The sequence below is a fragment of the Thalassophryne amazonica genome, chromosome 4 (genome assembly GCF_902500255.1).
Source record: "Thalassophryne amazonica chromosome 4, fThaAma1.1, whole genome shotgun sequence".
Lineage (NCBI taxonomy): Eukaryota > Metazoa > Chordata > Actinopteri > Batrachoidiformes > Batrachoididae > Thalassophryne > Thalassophryne amazonica.
In genome coordinates this window covers 22337202-22355258 of record NC_047106.1, presented here as the reverse complement: position 1 = coordinate 22355258, position 18057 = coordinate 22337202, and the positions used below count along the sequence as shown (strand labels likewise).

Sequence of the window (18057 nt, the reverse complement as noted above, 5' to 3'; positions counted from 1 at the left end):
ACTATTCCTTTTCAAAACCCTGTTAACTCAACTAATAATTTGCATCATTTTTTTACCAAAATTGGAGCAACTTTAACTTTTGACCCCTGTACAAACTGAAACTGACCTTTGTCACCATTTTTGCTGTTTTTACCCTGTTTTAACTCCTGATCATTCAGTCATAGATAGTCCAAACTATATCTTTTTGGAATCTTTATGATCAGACAAATAATGTGGTGTAGTTTTCAAAATGATTTGAGCATTTTTAATTTTGACCCCTGTGTAACTCTTCAATTGACCCCTACCTGGCCGCCTATTGAATGAATAAATGATGTTCCAGCATTAGTGTTGCTTGTTTGTTCTTTTTAAAATGTCTTTACAGGGTCCAGGGGAACATCTGACTGCTCGTGGGATAATTCAGGGGTCTCCAGTGACCTCACTGTCCCCTGTCCTCTTATCCCGCATGTCCGTTGATTTGAAAGAAGCTTTTGACCAGTTATTTAAGATTGAACATAATTACTCTGAGGGCTAGACCACCACTCAGAGATTTATTAAACAGAATTTAAATGTCACAGAATTTAACAGAATGCAAGTTTTACAGATTGAGTAAGATCATACACAAGTTCTGAGGGTCCCAGGAGCTGAGAGCTTCCAACCAGGCGTCTGGTGTTCCTGCAAGCTCTCAGCAAAGAGAAACCCCGAACAGTGGGCTGGGCTCTGTTTTTATACTCCTCTGTCTTCCTATGCTAATACAATGATTCATGCTAATCTTAGGCGTTGTCCTTCATCTGAGTGGTCTTCATCGTGGCATTGGTCCTGCCCACACGCGCCATGGAGTGTTCTTGCTTCCTCTTTCTCCTAAAGTGACACCTGTACCTAAACTGATAGGAAATTGTTTTGGGCCAGAAAACTGCAAACTGAAAGACTGTCAGCAAGTCTCATCACGCGGTTATACCACAAGAATATTAGCACATCTCAAAATTGCACAATATTCTAACAAACACGTCTAATCATACCCGTGTATCAAGTTTAGTCTCCTTATCGGACTGTTTGTGGTCAGTACTGCCATCCTGTTCCATATGCTGTTTGCAACATGTTTCTCAATGTATCTTCAGGGCCTCACCGAAAAACAGGGACACATCACATTTACAACACTTTGAAAATTATTATATATAAATAACATATCTTCATAACAGCCTGCTAAGAAACTAAACTAATATTTGAGAAAAAGCAAATCTTAGAACAAAATCAAATGTAAGCATAAACATAACATACCTTTAATTAGGTAGACACAATACACAATTCAACAGCATACAAACATATATTTCAAAAATATTTGAACATATAGATATCATGTAATTAACCTTAGCTATTGATTACATGTTTAATAAGCATTGATAAGCATTGATCACTATGAGCATATGAGTAATATATTCTTCAACAGCAACAAGCTCTATTAATATATAAATGATCACTTCCAAATATTAGAACACACTCATACACGAGGTCTGTCAATAAAGTATAGGTCCTTTTTATTTTTTTCAAAAACTATATGGATTTCATTCATATGTTTTTACGTCAGACATGCTTGAACCCTCGTGCGCATGCGTGAGTTTTTCCACGCCTGTCGGTGACGTCATTCGCCTGTGAGCACGCCTTGTGGGAGGAGTCGTCCAGCCCCTCGTCGGAATTCCTTTGTCTGAGAAGTTGCTGAGAGACTGGCGCTTTGTTTGATCAGAATTTTTTATAAACCTGTGAGACACATCGAAGTGGACACGGTTCGAAAAATTAAGCTGGTTTTCGGTGAAAATTTTAACGGCTGATGAGAGATTTTGAGGTGATACTGTCGCTTTAAGGACTTCCCACGGAGCGGGACGTCGTGCAGCGGTCCCAGGCGCCGTCGTCAGCCTGTTTCAAGCTGAAAACCTCCACATTTCAGGCTCTATTGATCCAGGACGTCGTGAGAGAACAGAGAAGTTTCAGAAGAAGTTGGTTTCAGCATTTTATCCGGATATTCCACTGTTAAAGGAGATTTTTTTAATGAAAGACGTGCGGATGGGTCCGCGTGTCGGGACGTAGCCGGCACGGTGCAGCGGCACAGGAAAAACACTTCCGTGTTGATAACCATTTGTAAAATCCAGGCGGCTTTTGATGGCTTTCAGTGGAGTGAGTATATGAGAAATTGTTTAACAGCTGGACATGTTCCAACTTGTCCTTAAGGCTTCCAACAGAGGTGTTTTTTCTGTGGCGGAGTGTCGCGGCGGCTGCGAGCCGACGCTGCGACGGTCAAAATTAAAAATGCTCAAATCATTTTGAAAACTACACCACATTATTTGTCTGATTTAAAGATTCCAAAAAGGTATAGTTTGGACATACAAATATCTTGGTGTCTATATAGACAGCTCCCTTACATGAAACACTCATGTTGACTGGTTATGTTCCCGCTTGAATCGACGACTCTATTTCCTGAGGTGTTTGCGTTTGCGTTTGGAGTCGACAAAAAAATTATGTTACCGTTTTATCAGGCAGTTCTCGAAAGCATTATAAGCTATGACATAACCACTTGGTTTGGGAACCTTCCTGTGTCTCTAAAATCAAAATTAAACTATCATGTCCTCACAGCAATGAAAATCATCGGTTTGAAACAATATGACAATCCTCAGTCAATTTTTGATCAGTGTGTGATGAAGCAAGCGGACAGAATTCTTTCTGACCCCTCCCATGTCCTGCACACACAATACGAGTTGCTACCATCAGGCAGGCGTTTTAGAGTCCCCCACTGCAGACTGAATAGATATAGCAACTCCTTTGTTCCTATATCAATCACAGTCCTTAACAAATACCGTAACAAACACAGCTAACAATCAGGTTCAGTAGGAGGTTTTAGTATTTGTATGTTTTTTTTGCTTATTTATTTTTTAATTTTTATTCTTCTTACTTTGTATTCACTGTTATTAACCGTTTATGTCTTGTTCTGTATCTCTGTATGGGTCATAATTTCTGAAAAGACAAATTTCCCCACGGGGACATTAAAGTATACATCTATCTATCTAACTAATAATGTTTCATTTGATTTAATTAATTTCAAATACAATATTGTTTTGCACTTAATTGACAGTATTATGTGGAAAAGGTTACCTTAACTTTATCAATTAACATTTTATTCCTTAGAGTGTACATTTAGAATTTTATGCAGTGAAAAATAAATGTGCATAAAAATAATGAGGAGGGAACCAGCTTGCATCTGCGTGAGCCAAAGTATTGAAACCACTGATCGAGAGAGAGAGAGAGAGAATCAGTGATTGAAACAGATGTTTCACACTCCCAAACACATGGTGGCGGTAATGCGCCAATAGGCTTGCTATTCGCAGATAAAGCCCACAAAGAAGAGGAGAAAGAAGTTGTTTCCGTAAATAATTTTTGTTATAAATCTTTTTTTTTTTAAATATTCCGTAAGTATTTCTTGTTGTAAATAATCCAAATGAAAACCGTGCAATTAGCTGCTGTGCAGCAGAAAACACATTTTGTTTCTTTCGTGTACATACGATTTTTTTTTTGTTGGAAACGGAAAAAAATGACGTTTTTAAAGTAAACAGTGCGATAGTTGCGTTTTTTGGCTGCTGATTGTGGGAAACGTTGATGGACAAAATATGAGGAACGTTTTTATTTAGTCAACATAAAGCGTAGTTTGATGTGCTGAGATCACACAAATGTAAATGAGTGGATGCGTGAGCGAGTTGTGCTTTGTGGACGATAACTCGGATACAGTAAAAGCTATCTTTGTGTAACGCATCTCATTAAAATAACAAAAACAAACTTATTCTGGATAAATGATCAAAAATTGCAAACAGCTGTGTGGATTTGAGACAAAATGTATTGCAAAGACTGTTAAATATTTTAGAACACTGTTTTGATTTTGCCATCATTACTTTTAGAACAGGACCAAATTGGTTAGTGCACATCTGGTTGCACATCACCAGTGATCCCAATACACCTCACACACTCCCTGGTTGCCAGTGCCGTAATCCATAATTCTATTTATGTATTTTGCAGACACTATTCAGGGTTCCATATTATTTACTGTCTGATTATCAAGGACAAGTGTGGGGAAAAAAACACTGGTGGATTGTGCGCTCGTATTGTCTTGTGGAAGAATAAATTTGGTGCGATAGTAGATGGAGCCAGCCAACTCAGATTTTGATGAGGTTCAACCCGAGAGCTAGAAAAATAGGAATTGCACTATGCATTTCCCTAAGCACGCTAGATAAGTGATAGGGTGGATAGACTTTCAAAGTGGTGTGTAGGTAGGTAGGGTGGGGTGTGTTTTCCCCAATTTTCTCGCTCCCAATCACAGCTACACTATCATTTTGTATATCAAATTAAAGCAGACGAAAAGAGGAATCTAATGGTATAAATACATATGTGCAAGTATTTGATTATTGAAGTAATATAAAACTTTGTGTGAAATAGGTGAATACTTGTATATATATTTTTAATTTGCCAAAAATATAGTTTATGTAAAAAGGCTACAATAAGAGATGAGAAATGTAAACTTCACCTTGTATTTCCCTAATCAATGTAAATAACTGGTGCATTAAATGTAGACTTTCAAAGTGGTGCAGTTTTGTTACATAACCGATTTACTGCACCACCCCCTTTGAGGCTGGGCATCTATTTCAGATAGGTTGGGGTGTATTTTGCCTTATGTTCTCACCCCCAATCACAGCTACACTATCACGCTGTATACCAAATTAAAGCAGATGAAAAGAGGAATCTTTTAGTATGGAATACATATGTATGTATTTAAATATTGAAGTTATATTAAACTTAGATGGAAACAAGTGAACAGTTTTTCATTGTTTTTTTTTTTTTTTGTTTTTTTTTGTTTGTTTTAGTTTAATTGAAAATAGTGTTTATGTACCAAAGCACAGCTAGAGGTAGGAAAGTGCAAACTTCACCTTGCATCAACCTAATCAGATAGATAACTGATGTAATAATTTTAAAGTTTACAAGTGGTGCAGTTATTGTATTTAACAGTACAAGTGCACACACCCTGTTTGTGGCTGCTCAGTAACATTACCATTACACTCAAATATATCAAATAGCAACACCAGAAAGGGGCTTGACTTTAATCATAGAAGCGTAGAAGTTCAGTGAATTGTTTCAAAATATATTTTCAAAAATCAATCTTTCTTTCTTTCTTTCTATCATTTAATGAAATAAGTCATGAAAATTCAGTAAGGTATATCTTATATATTATATTCCAATTCTGAGGTGGAACATCAAATGTACAGAGCAAACTACAACAATTAAAATGGCAATACACGTTTTGGTAAGCTCCACATTTACATAATACTATAATAATTGTAGTACACTTTGACAGTAGATTGCTGTAACGTGATATGTCCACTTTTCCACACTAAGCCTTTACTAGAGTAGACAACTACTGTCATAGAGTCTAGTACTGCTTCTTCCCTGTTTGAGCAAGTTCCACTGCACCCGCAAGCATCAGTGCAGACAGTGCCTTCCTTGCGGCACAGCACTGAAGAAACGACATTCAAGTTATGTGAAATGAGTGTACTGCTAATCGTAAATTTAATTTTAAATTTATTTATGGTGACTTACCTGGTCATACAAAGAGTTCTACAACCACAGTGGGTTAGTGATTGGACTGCATTGGCAGCCGGCTTCTTCGTCATAAAGACAGGGACCGGGTCATGATTCTCCATGCTCCAGCCATTTCCAACTGGTGACGGTAGCTGAAGAATTGGCTCTGCTGCATGAAGCCAGATGTAGCTCTGATAGTTAGCCCGTTTGACATGCTGTACAAATGTGTCCATGGTAGGTGGCAGCTTCTCACTGGACGGTCTCTTCTTGGAGAACAACTCATAGCACAAATAATCAAGAGAATCCAATTTCTTGTTTGAGTAGACCAGAGAAGTCAGATGGACAAGTGCTGTCATGGCATTGTTGGTGACTTTGATTGGATCTTGTCCAAATTCCTTTAGACCCTGTTGGATGTCATCATTGGAGGATTGCTGCCTCATCCATTTAGCTTTCCCATGTCCAAAGAAGGAACTGACAGAGTCACAGCCTGAGAAGGTGTGCAAACAGGGCAACTGACAAGATATTTTGGGTCCCTGGGGTGACCATGAATAGGAGAGAAGAAATCCTCCTCTGTGGAGTCAAGGCGCTTCATGATGAACTCCTGCATGCTGGCCATGCCCACTTGCCAGATGCTGCACAGATACTCTTGAACGTCTGAGGGTTCAATAGCTGAAGTTGAGATGTTCACCAGAGGCATTCTGTGAACTCGGCAGAAACTTCAAATGGATTTACCATTCTCTCTGACAGTTTGGACAATAGCTTGAACTGCATTATCATCCTTCTCCATGGGACTAAGTGAAGCCCTGGCCAACAGTGTGGACATGTTTGTACTTGAATGTTGTGCCAGCTGGTTTTGCAGACCAACACCAGGATCGCTGAACACTTCCTGTGACACAAGCAAAGCCGCCCAGACCTCCCAATCCCCACACACCTCCCCCAGCTCCTCCGGGGGAACCCGGAGGTGTTCCCAAGCCAGCCGAGAGACGTAGTCCCTCAAGCATGTCCTGGGTCTTCCCCGGAGCCTCCTTCCAATGGGACGTGCCCGGAACACCTCTCCAGCGAGGCGTCCAGGGGGCATCCGGAAAAGATACCCGAGCCACCTCAGCTGGCTCCTTTCGACGAGGATCAGCGGCTTGACTCCAAGCTTCTCCCGAGTGATCTCAGCCGCTTGTAATCGCAGTCTTGTTCTTTCGGTCATGAGCCAAATCTCATGACCATAGGTGAGGGTTGGAACATAGATCAATCGGTAAATCGAGAGCTTTGCCCCCCTGCTCAGCTCTCTCTTCACCACGACGGTCCAATACAGTGACCGCATCACTGCAGACGCTGCATCGATCCGTATGTCGATCTCACGCTCCATCCGTCCCTCTCTCGTGAACAAGACCCCAAGATACTTAAACTCCTCCACTTGAGGCAAGGACACTCCACCGACCTGAAGAGGGCAAGGCACCTTTTTCCGGTCGAAAGAGGTGCCTTGCATATTTTGTGTAAAATAATTACAGGGAGAGGAGCTGGACAAATGAAAATTTGATCTTTTAATTTCCTTATCACCTTTGATTAAGTGGTATAACAGATGAAGACCTTCAAAATGGTGCAGTTTTTGTATAATAAGTTTGACTGAACCCGCCCCCTCTAGCTGTGCAGCCAGTGTGAGACAGGTGGATTGGGTGCAGTCTACCGACGTGTCCTTTCTGTCATAAGTTATTGCTGTCTGTAATATGCAAATAGGAAAAATGGGCTCTACAGATTGCTACATTATTGAAGTTGGTTTGAAATATATATAAAAGTTTAATCTCACACACACACACACATATATACAGTGCTCGGAGTCGAGCCGCTGCTCCTCCACATCGAAAGGAGCCAGTTGAGGTGGCTCGGGCATCTTTTCCGGATGCCCCCTGGACGCCTCGCTGGAGAGGTGTTCCGGGCACGTCCCATTGGGAGGAGGCCCTGGGGAACACCCAGGACATGCTGGAGGGACTACATCTCTCGGCTGGCTTGGGAACGCCTTGGGGTTCCCCCGGAGGAGTTGGGGGAGGTGTGTGTGGATCGGGAGGTCTGGGCGGCTTTGCTTCAGCTGCTGCCCCCGCGACCCGACTCCGGTAAAGCAGAAGAAAATGGATGGATGGATGGATATACAGTGAGGAAAATAAGTATTTGAACACCCTGCGATATTGCAAGTTCTCCCACTTAGAAATCATGGAGGGGTCTGAAATTTTCATCTTAGGTGCATGTCCACTGTGAGAGACATAATCTAAAAAAATATCTGGAAATCACAATGTATGATTTTTTTAAATAATTTATTTGTATGTTACTGCTGCACATAAGCATTTCAACACTTGTGAAAATCAATGTTAATATTTGGTACAGTAGCCTTTGTTTGCAATTACAGAGGTCAAACGTTTCTTGTAGTTGTTCACCAGGTTTGCACACACTGCAGCAGGGATTTTGGTCCATTCCTCCATACAGATCCTCTCCAAATCTTTCAGGTTTGGAGTTTCAGCTCCCTCCAAAGATTTTCTATTGAGTTCAGGTCTGGAGACTGGCCAGGCCACTCCAGGACCTTGAAATGCTTCTTACAGAGCCCCTCCTTAGTTGCCCTGGCTGTGTGTTTGGGGTCATTGTCATGCTGGAAGACCCAGCCATGACCCATCTTCAATGCTCTTACTGAGGGAAGGAGGTTGTTTGCCAAAATCTCGCAAGACATGACCCCATCCATCCTCCCTTCAATACGGTGCAGTCATCCTGTCCTCTTTTCAGAAGAGCACCCCCAGAGTATGATGTTTCCACCCCCATGCTTCACAGTTGGGATGGTTTTCTTGAGGTTGTTCTCGTCCTCTAAACATGGTAAGTGGAGTTGGTTCCAAAAAGCTCTATTCTGGTCTGATCTGACCACATGACCTTCTCCCAGGTCACTGGTGAACTTCAAACGGGCCTGGACATGTGCTGGCTTGAGTAGGGGGACCTTGCTGCCCTGCAGGATTTTAAACCATGACAGCATCATGTGTTACTAATGTAATCTTTGTGACTGTGGTCCCAGCTCTCTTCAGGTCATTGACCAGGTCCTCCTGTGTAGTTCTGAGCTTTCTCAGAATCATCCTTACCCCACAAAGTGAGATCTTGCATGGAATCCCAGACTGAGGGAGATTGACAGTCATCTTGTGTTTCTTCCACTTTCTAATAAATAATCATAACAGTTATCTTCTACCAAGCTGCTTGCCTGTTGTCCTGTAGTCCATCCCAGCCTTATGCAGGTCCACAGTTTTGTCCCTGGTGTCCTTAGACAGCTCTTTGGTCTTGGCTATGGTGGACAGGTTGGAGTGTGATTGATTGAGTGTGTGAACAGGTGTCTTTTATACAGGGAACAAGTTCAAACAGGTGCAATTAATACAGGTAAAGAGTGCAGAATAAGAGGGCTTCTTTTTTAGATTATGTCTCTCACAGTGGACATGCACCTAAGATGAAAATTTCAGACCCCTCCATGATTTCTAAGTGGGAGAATTTGCAAAATTGCAGGGTGTTCAAATACTTATTTTCCTCACTGTACTCTATCGAGTGCTTAGGGAAATACATGGTGCAAGTCACATTTTTCTAGGTCTTTGGTTGAACTAACGTGTTAAATAAGGGTCTTTCTGGGACCTGGCTCCTCTACTATGAATATTTCAGATTTATGCACTTTTTATGCAGTGAAGAACATGGAGTAGTGTGCACATGTAAGAGAGGGAGCGGGGAAGAATAGTTGGAGGTAATCGCGTCTTAGACTAATGTATCTGGAAATTATTCATTTCTGAGTGGAACTTTCACATTTTGAATCGCACACACACAATATTTTCTGTCCAAGCTTGCTCACACCTGCTCACCTGCATGTTGCAGACCTGTGCATCACTACAGAGTCGTGATTTGACACTTCAAAGAGCCTCACAGCCAATTGTTTCACCAAACGCTTTATTACTTGAAGCCTTATTTAACAGCTGATTAGACAGTTGTGCCAACTATTGATCTAATGAGTTAATAGTACACTTGAATTTAATTAATGCATATAAAGCAGAAACAGTATGCAGGTGGGGGAGGGGGGGGGGGTCTTCCTGAACGCTGACCTCTAGGGTTTCCTATTAAAAGTTACTGCATTGTTATCAGGAAATTGCTGTTCCTTCATTGAGCTTGTGTTTGTTGACGTTGCCAGTGGAAATCATCATGGGAACACCAGTGCCTGTGCTTCGACTGCCAAAAGGCCCAGAACCCAACAGCAGAGGATTTGACCCTTCGTCGCCCCGCTTCATCGCTCTGTGTCGTCCCTCCATTCCCGCCTCCGCAGAGTCACAGACGGATGCCGATGAGCTGCAGAGAGAGCAGCACGCACGGTCTGTGCTGAGGGAACGTTTTCTCAGGTGTCTCCTGTCCACGGCCAACAGGAAGGTTCAGTTCCACATGCACGAGAAGGTGAAGGTGGAGGCCACTTTCGGCACGTCTGACATCGATGTGCTCAACTTCCAGGTGTCAGACCTGCAAACTCCCATCGGCGTGCAAAAAGAGGCACTGATCAGGTGTCAGGATGTCATCTCATACACCTTTCAGCTGTGAACATGTTTGTTTGTCTTTTGTTTTTTGATTTTTTTTTTTTTTTTTTTTTCTTAAAATGAAGATTATAGCCAATGGCTCCTGAAGTGTTTTGAGTTTTCTGTCACTGAAAAATTTATATTTATATTTTGGACAAAACCAGGCATTTGAACACGTCAGCATGGGGTGTGGGAAGTTGTAGGTTGAAGTAAATTACATCATGGAGTAAATATGAGTTATATCCATATTTGGGAGTCTCATTGTTCCTATTTGCTTTCTTTTTCTTTTTCTGTTTTTTTTTTTTTTTTTTTAATATTTGCACTCTGAAGTCTCTAAATTTATATTATGAAGGTGAGAAGTTCATCCACGGTCATTTGTGGTCATTTCTATAAGCGTTTGGTGGCCAGTGGTTAGTGCGCTTGGTTTCAGTGCGGAAGGTTCCCGGTTCAAATCCCACCGCTGCCACATTTCTTCATGTAATCAAAAAGCAGGAAAACAGTCAATTCTGTAGTAACAGAATAAGAGGTCTTAATAGCTTTCCATTAATAATTTGCTCTCATTGTAATTCCGCTCTTGTAGAATTTACTCGTGGCGTGAAGACACCTCAAAGCAGTTCTCCCTTTTTGACACAAGAGGGAGCCAAAGGTCTTGATGTTCTTGGTCTGACCTTTTGTGTGATATGTTTATGCTGAGCAGAAAGTTCTGAAAGATACTTTTACCACCATCAAGCTTTTTTTTTTTTTTTAAGGTTGAAATTCAAGACAAGTGCTGTGGCAAAAAAGCTCTTTGTTGTGTTTTTTTTAAAAACATGAGTGAGAAATTAAAAAAGAAAGTTATGTAAGATGAACTGCAGGACACCGTTTTTGGTCCCACAGCCGTTAAAAAGCACATTTAGCAATTTTCAAAGGTGAGATGTTTTTGTTAAAATGCAGGATAGATGTTTTCCGACAGTCTGAGCAAATTACTGGCAGAAAGTCAATCTTTGGCTCAAGTCGCTGCCTGATTTCGATTCCTTTCTGTTGGAGTTTACGTGTTCTTGCATGTGCAGCGACTGACGGTGTGTCTGGGTTGTGATGAGCATGAAATGAATGGTGAATTTTACGGAATCATACTATACTTTGAGTAACATCAACATTCTAACAAAGTTGATTTATGAATGAAGGTCAAGCCTGGAATGACACCGAATGGGTTCATTTTGGCAAAGGTCAGTTTAGATTCTGTCACACCAAATGTAGCCTCAATGAAGGTGACTTACTGAAGTGCCAAGACAAATTTGCCAAATGTCAGTCAGGGTGAAGGTCATATTTTTTGTTTGTTGACCTCTCAGGACTTTCTTCTTTTGTTTCTTCTTCTCTCATGCCCGCTCCCCCCCCCCCCCCCCCAAAAAAAAATCTTGGTTCTGCTGCTCTGGAATTGTCCTTGCAGAGTTCAAAGGTCATTTGGGTTGAGAAATATACCATTAAAACCAATTTGGGCCAAGCTTAGCACACGTGCAGGTGGAGTCTGTGATTGTCTGGCAAGGTCAGCATCACTCGGGTGAAGGTCAAGGGTGACTTTTCCACGAGGCAGGAAACTGTCTCTTAGGCAACCACCTCCTTAAGGATGCTCCACATCTCTGGATGCTTTATGTATTTCTGAAACAGTTACGTCATGCAGTATAACCACAAACCAGGCGAGTCATTCCAAAGTCGCAGTCTGCCTCCCATGAAGATTTTGAAATGGCAGTGTAGTGTCAAATTCTTCACAAATACAAACCATTTCTCATCATTATTTATTGATGAGTTGCTGATCTGTAATTGGTGCACAGTGAGGAATAATTTGATCAAGGTCAAAGGTCAAATGTGGTGTTTCCAGTAATTTTTTTTGTAATGGAGAGTTTGGAGTATTTTAAGTGTAACTTGTTTTTGTTTTTTCTTTCTCTAGTCTCAGTGGCTGCTGAGATCTAAGCAGTTGGAGGAGTTTGTCTTTTTTTTTTGGCTGTATCCATGGTGATGCTTGTGTTATCAGAAAAAGCATTCCGTTACCACATTTAAACAGTTGTAGATTGCAAATGTTTTCACATTAAAAAGTAGCATGCACAGGCAGGAAGAAAGGAGTGGTAGTGGGCACGTGACCTTTTGACCTCATGGTAAAAAAAAGTTGAATTCTGGACTTTTTGTGGGTCAGAATAAGGTCACTATAAGAATCAATCATGAATTCAATTTATTGGCACAAGGTTTTTAAATCTGTGCCGATACCGGTTATAGTTTTTATGATATTTTTATCGATGGACCAAAAAACAAGCATTTACAAAAACTTATGTGAGATTTTTAAACTGCCTTATTTAAATAACGTGATCCACAGCCTGTCTATATGTTCCTGCTGGCTCATTTGTGGCCGTGTGTTAGTTGGCAACATGCAGCGTATGTCTGCTGAGGTATTTAAATCCTGTGTCATAAATAAAATGGAGCAGAGGCGTATTTATCATTGTTTAGTGCCGGTCTCACAGCGAGGAGGAGGAGGGGGAATCAGTACTGTTTAATCTTCCTAAAAGGAGTGTTTTGCAAGTTCCCAATAAGTCATTTTATTTGAGTGCCATTAAGCGGGCGTGCAGTGCCTCTACTCTGTCTCCCTCCCTTTTTTTTTGGAGGCTGAATTATCTGACCACTCAGTGGAGACACTCATCAATGAGGCAGTGACTCATGCTCTCTCCTTCTCCCTCCCTAATCCAAAATATGACTTAAAGCTCTCGTGACGTCATCAAGACTATGTGATTCAATCAGGCAGCCTGAAGGACGACCAATGTTAATTTCATAGAGTCGAGCCTGCTGTTCTTTGAGCAGGAGCCTGCACATCGCTCACTTGGATCGCTGCTGTCAGATCGTCCATGTTTCAGCAGCAGCAGTGCGGCTCATAACATTACTAATAATTTATCTTTCACACATCTGCGGCTCGGTGGTGGATGCAGTGACTTGATGGGGCAGTTTCCACCTCCCTAGAAGTTTTGTAGCCCTATCGGAAAAGTGACAACTACTATTTAAACCCTGTTTCAGCCTCAGGTTCTCAAGCTCACACTGGTGCTACACAGTCTCCCAGTTTCCAGAGCACCCACGAGATAGCAGGGTATTGTTTTCACTTTCATGTGTCTGTGGACAACATAACTCAAAAATGGCTGAATGGATTTCCTTTAGACTTGGTGGGAATATCAACCAGATAGATATATAAAGGTGATTCAGTTTTGGAGTAGTCTGCTAAAAGGTTAAGGTCAAGAAAAATATGGTCCGCCCACCAATAATTTGCACCACTTATTTACCAAAATTGGAGCAACTTTAACTTTTGACCCCTGTATAAACTGAAATGGATCTTTGTCACAATTCTTACTGTTTTTGCCCCGTAACTCCATAACATTCAGTCACAGATAGTCTGAACTATACCTTTTTGGAATATTTATGATCAGACTAATAATGTGTAGTTTTCAATATGATTGGAGCATCTTTTAATTTTGACCCCTGTGTAATTCCTTAAATGACAGACAGTTTTTTCAAAAGAGTAATGTCTAAAGGTGTTCTGACACTTGCATGCATTTTGGCTCCGTATTCTTGTGCACTTCGTCGTAACAATGCCACCAGCTGGACGCCGCACTTTGTGTGCTGGACAATGTGTATATAAAATAATTATTTCCTAGCGGATTAATCATTTTCTCTCAGAAGTTGGCTGTTGGAAACAGCTCTAATCACTTCCAGAATCACGGAGGACCGTTCCAGCTGCCGCTTTTTTCTCTCTGTCATGCACTTCATGAGGTGGAGAACGTACTTGTAACAATCTAAGAGGTAATTATTTGTCATGTTTATATTGCAGTAACTTGGTAAAACAGTTGCATGTTCATTCCTTCTTATGAGTAGCTGTAGAAGTATTTTTGTGATGGATTTAACATCTCACAATCGTTCAGACGAGCTGTGACATGGTGTGCTGACTCAATCGCACTCATATGCAGTGTTTTTTTAATTGTGCAATGTTCATGTAATTAATGCGTGACAGAGATTTTGAACATTTCAAAATTTTCTTTGCACACGTGCATGAAGCTGCGCACAGTTTACAACGGCATTGAGTTTACTCTCCTGCACGGCAGAGTGTGTGCAAGTGCACGGATCGAAGTCGAGCAAGTGTAAGGGCACCTTAAGGAGTATTTGAGCTGAAATTGGTGCTTGTTCTCACCATTTGAAAAATTCAAATATTCTGTTATCTGCTGCGATGTGATCCAGTATGGAAGTGCATCAGTGTTGAGGACCCAAGTGGCAGGAGTAGGCTGAGTGCGCCCACACTTCACCTGACTACAGCAGATAGATCAATCCTTTCTTGAATTGGGAGTGAATTGTCTGCCTGGGTGGTTGCCATCCAGGACCCAAGGGAGTTCTGCTATGGTGTGGAATGTGGTGAAGCGTGGCATCAGTGCATGCTCCCAGACTTGGCTTGAAGATGAACAGTACCACCTACAGGACTGAAGTTTGAAAAAACTACCAAGCAATACTTATTTGGTAACACGAAGGTAAAATGACAAATGTTTTAAATGTTGGCTGTAAACTGGTCAAAAAATTTTTTTCAGAGGCCTTAGTTATAATTTGCGGTGGTACATTGAGGCACAATGGCACGCTATCTCTTCTCACTGTTCCTCTTTCCTGACGGTCTGGTGCTCCCTGATTTCAGTGGAAAAACATTCTTGCCTCTTAGCACGTGTGTGTGTCAGCGTATCAGTGCGTCAGTCATGATGGTACAATAATCTGCCCTGTAAAACACCAGCGGTGAACAGGAAGCACATTCCGCTCCATCCTGTTTGTGGCCCTCTCACTTCCTGCCAAATGTCTGATAACTCAAAAAAACAAAACTAAACTAATCAGACGTTGACCATGACTAAAATAATTGTCTGACCTCTGGTTGGTGTATTTTTAGGGTCTTTTTTCATGATACAGCGATTGACACGATAAAAATTCAGCTTCAAGAAGAAGAAGAAGCAGAAGACGGGGAAAAGCAATTGGAAATTGTCACAGTAGGTCAATTAATGCGACAGTTACAGGCCCGTAGCCAGACTTTAAAAAGGGGGGTGGGGTGGGGGTGGGGCCAGTCTGTCGCAGGGCCACAAAGAGACAAACAAACGCAGACACCCACACACACACACACACACCTATGGACAATTTTAAAGATTCCAATCCACCTAACCCGCATGTCTTTGGATGTGGGAGGAAACCGGAGCACCCAGAGGAAACCCATGCAAACACAGGGAGAACATGCAAACTCCACACAGAAAGGCCACAGGAATTGAACCCACGACCTCCGCTTGAGGTTTGTTCTTCAATATCATCAGAGGGAGTTTTCCTTCCCACTGTCGCCTGTGTGCTTGCTCTAGGGGTTGGTACGGTTAGACCTTACATGTGTGAAGCGCCTTAAGGCAGCTTTGTTGTGATTTGGAGCTATATAAATTAATTGAAATTGAAGAAAAGTTGCACAGCTTAAAACAAAAATGGTCCCATCTAGCTCCAGCTCAGACCATGGCCCACCTATTGGTGACCTAGGCTCTCCACATGGGCCCAAATACACACTGTAAATTTCAGTGATTTTCTAGAATTTCTGGTATATTTCATAGATCTAGAGAATTCACAAATGTCTTCACTACCCCAGAGTTGTAGTCTTACACACCTCTCTGCAGCTTCTCTCCCCCTGCCATCCCCCCATTACCCCCATCCCCGTAGAGACCAATAACCAGTAAAAATCTATTTAAGCATAAAAAAAATTCAAAAAGAAAAAATAATATAGCACCTTCAACTGCACCACAGACTAAAACAGTTAAATGTGGTTTATTAAACATTAGGTCTCTCTCTTCTAAGTCCCTGTTAGTAAATGATATAATAATTGATCAACATATTGATTTATTCTGCCTTACAGAAACCTGGTTACAGCAGGATGATTATGTTAGTTTAAGTCAACACCCCCGAGTCACACTAACTGTCAGAATGCTCGAAGCACGGGTCGAGGAGGAGGATTAGCAGCAATCTTCCACTCCAGCTTATTAATTAATCAAAGACCCAGACAGAGCTTTAATTCATTTGAAAGCTTGACTCTTAGTCTTGTCCATCCAAATTGGAAATCTCAAAAACCAGTTTTATTTGTTATTATCTATCGTCCACCTGGTCGTTACTGTGAGTTTCTCTGTGAATTTTCAGACCATTTGTCTGACTTAGTGCTTAGCTCAGATAAGATAATTATAGTGGGTGATTTTAACATCCACATAGATGCTGAGAATGACAGCCTCAACACTGCATTTAATCTATTATTAGATTCAGTTGGCTTCGCTCAAAATGTAAATGAGTCCACCCACCATTTTAACCGCACTTTAGATCTTGTTCTGACATATGGCATTGAAATTGAAGACTTAACAGTATTCCCTGAAAACCCCCTGTTGTCTGATCATTTAATAATATTTACATTTACTTTAATGGACTACCCAGCAGTGGGGAATAAGTTTCATTACAGTAGAAGTCTTTCTGAAAGAACTGTAACTAGGTTTAAGGATATGATTCCTTCTTTGTTATGTTCTTCAATACCAACACAGTGCAGAGTAGCGACCTAAACTCTGTGAGTGAGATAGATTATCTCGTCAATAGCTTTACATCCTGATTGAGCACAATTCTGGATGCTGTAGCTCCTCTGAAAAAGAGAGCCTTAAATCAGAAATCCTTGACTCCGTGGTATAACTCACAAACTCGCAGCTTAAAGCAGATAACCCGTAAGATGAAGAGGAAATGGCGTCTCACTAATTTAGAAGATCTTCATTTAGCCTGGAAAAAGAGTCTGTTGCTCTATAAAAAAGCCCTCCGTAAAGCTAGGACATCTTACTATTCATCACTAATTGAAGAAAATAAGAACAACCCCAGGTTTCTTTTCAGCACTGTAGCCAGGCTGACAAAGAGTCAGAGCTCTGTTGAGCCGAGTATTCCTTTAACTTTAACTAGTAATGACTTCATGACTTTCTTTGCAAATAAAATTTTAACTATTAGAGAAAAAAATATTCATAACCATCCCAAAGACATATCTTTATGTTTGGCTGTCTTCAGTAATGCTGGTATTTGGCTAGACTCTGTCTCTCCAGTTGTTCTGTCTGAGTTATTTTCATTAGTTACTTCCTCCAAACCATCAACATGTCTATTAGACCCCATTCCTACCAGGCTGCTCAAGGAAGCCCTACCATTAATTAATGCTTCGATCTTAAATATGATCAATCTATCTTTATTAGTTGGCTATGTACCACAGGCTTTTAAGGTGGCAGTAATTAAACCATTACTTAAAAAGCCATCACTTGACCCAGCTATCTTAGTTAATTATAGGCCAATCTCCAACCTTCCTTTTCTCTCAAAAATTCTTGAAACAGTAGTTGTAAAACACATAACTGATCATCTGCAGAGGAATGGTCTATTTGAAGAGTTTCAGTCAGGTTTCAGAATTCATCATAGTACAGAAACAGCATTAGTGAAGGTTACAAATGATCTTCTTATGGCCTCAGACAGTGGACTCATCTCTGTGCTCATCCTGTTAGACCTCAGTGCAGCTTTTGATACTGTTGACCATAAACATTTATTACAGATATTAGAGCATGCCATAGGTATTAAAGGCACTGCGCTGCAGTGGTTTGAATCATATTTATCTACAACCCCTGGCAAAAATTATGGAATCACCAGCCTCAGAGGATGTTCATTCAGTTGTTTAATTTTGTAGAAAAAAAAGCAGATCACAGACATGACACAAAACTAAAGTCATTTCAAATGGCAACTTTCTGGCTTTAAGAAACACTATAAGAAATCAGGAAAAAAAAAATTGTGGCAGTAACGGTTAATTTTTTAGACCAAGCAGAGGGAAAAAAATATGGAATCACTCAATTCTGAGGAA

At 41.0% G+C, this 18057-nt stretch overlaps 1 protein-coding gene across 1 annotated transcript; it reads left to right on the top strand.

The window, feature by feature from the left end:
- The first annotated feature begins 9730 nt into the window (after window positions 1-9730).
- Window positions 9731-10266, top strand: gemin7 (gem (nuclear organelle) associated protein 7). Its single transcript, XM_034168897.1, has one exon. It carries the CDS (start codon window positions 9781-9783, stop codon window positions 10165-10167), a length of 387 nt encoding a protein of 128 aa, XP_034024788.1. The 5' UTR covers window positions 9731-9780; the 3' UTR covers window positions 10168-10266.
- Window positions 10267-18057: the final 7791 nt, after the last annotated feature.

Bases quoted from the DNA above. Each gene is read 5' to 3' on its own strand.
- gemin7 (XM_034168897.1), top strand. From the start codon at position 9,781: ATGGGAACACCAGTGCCTGTGCTTCGACTGCCAAAAGGCCCAGAACCC.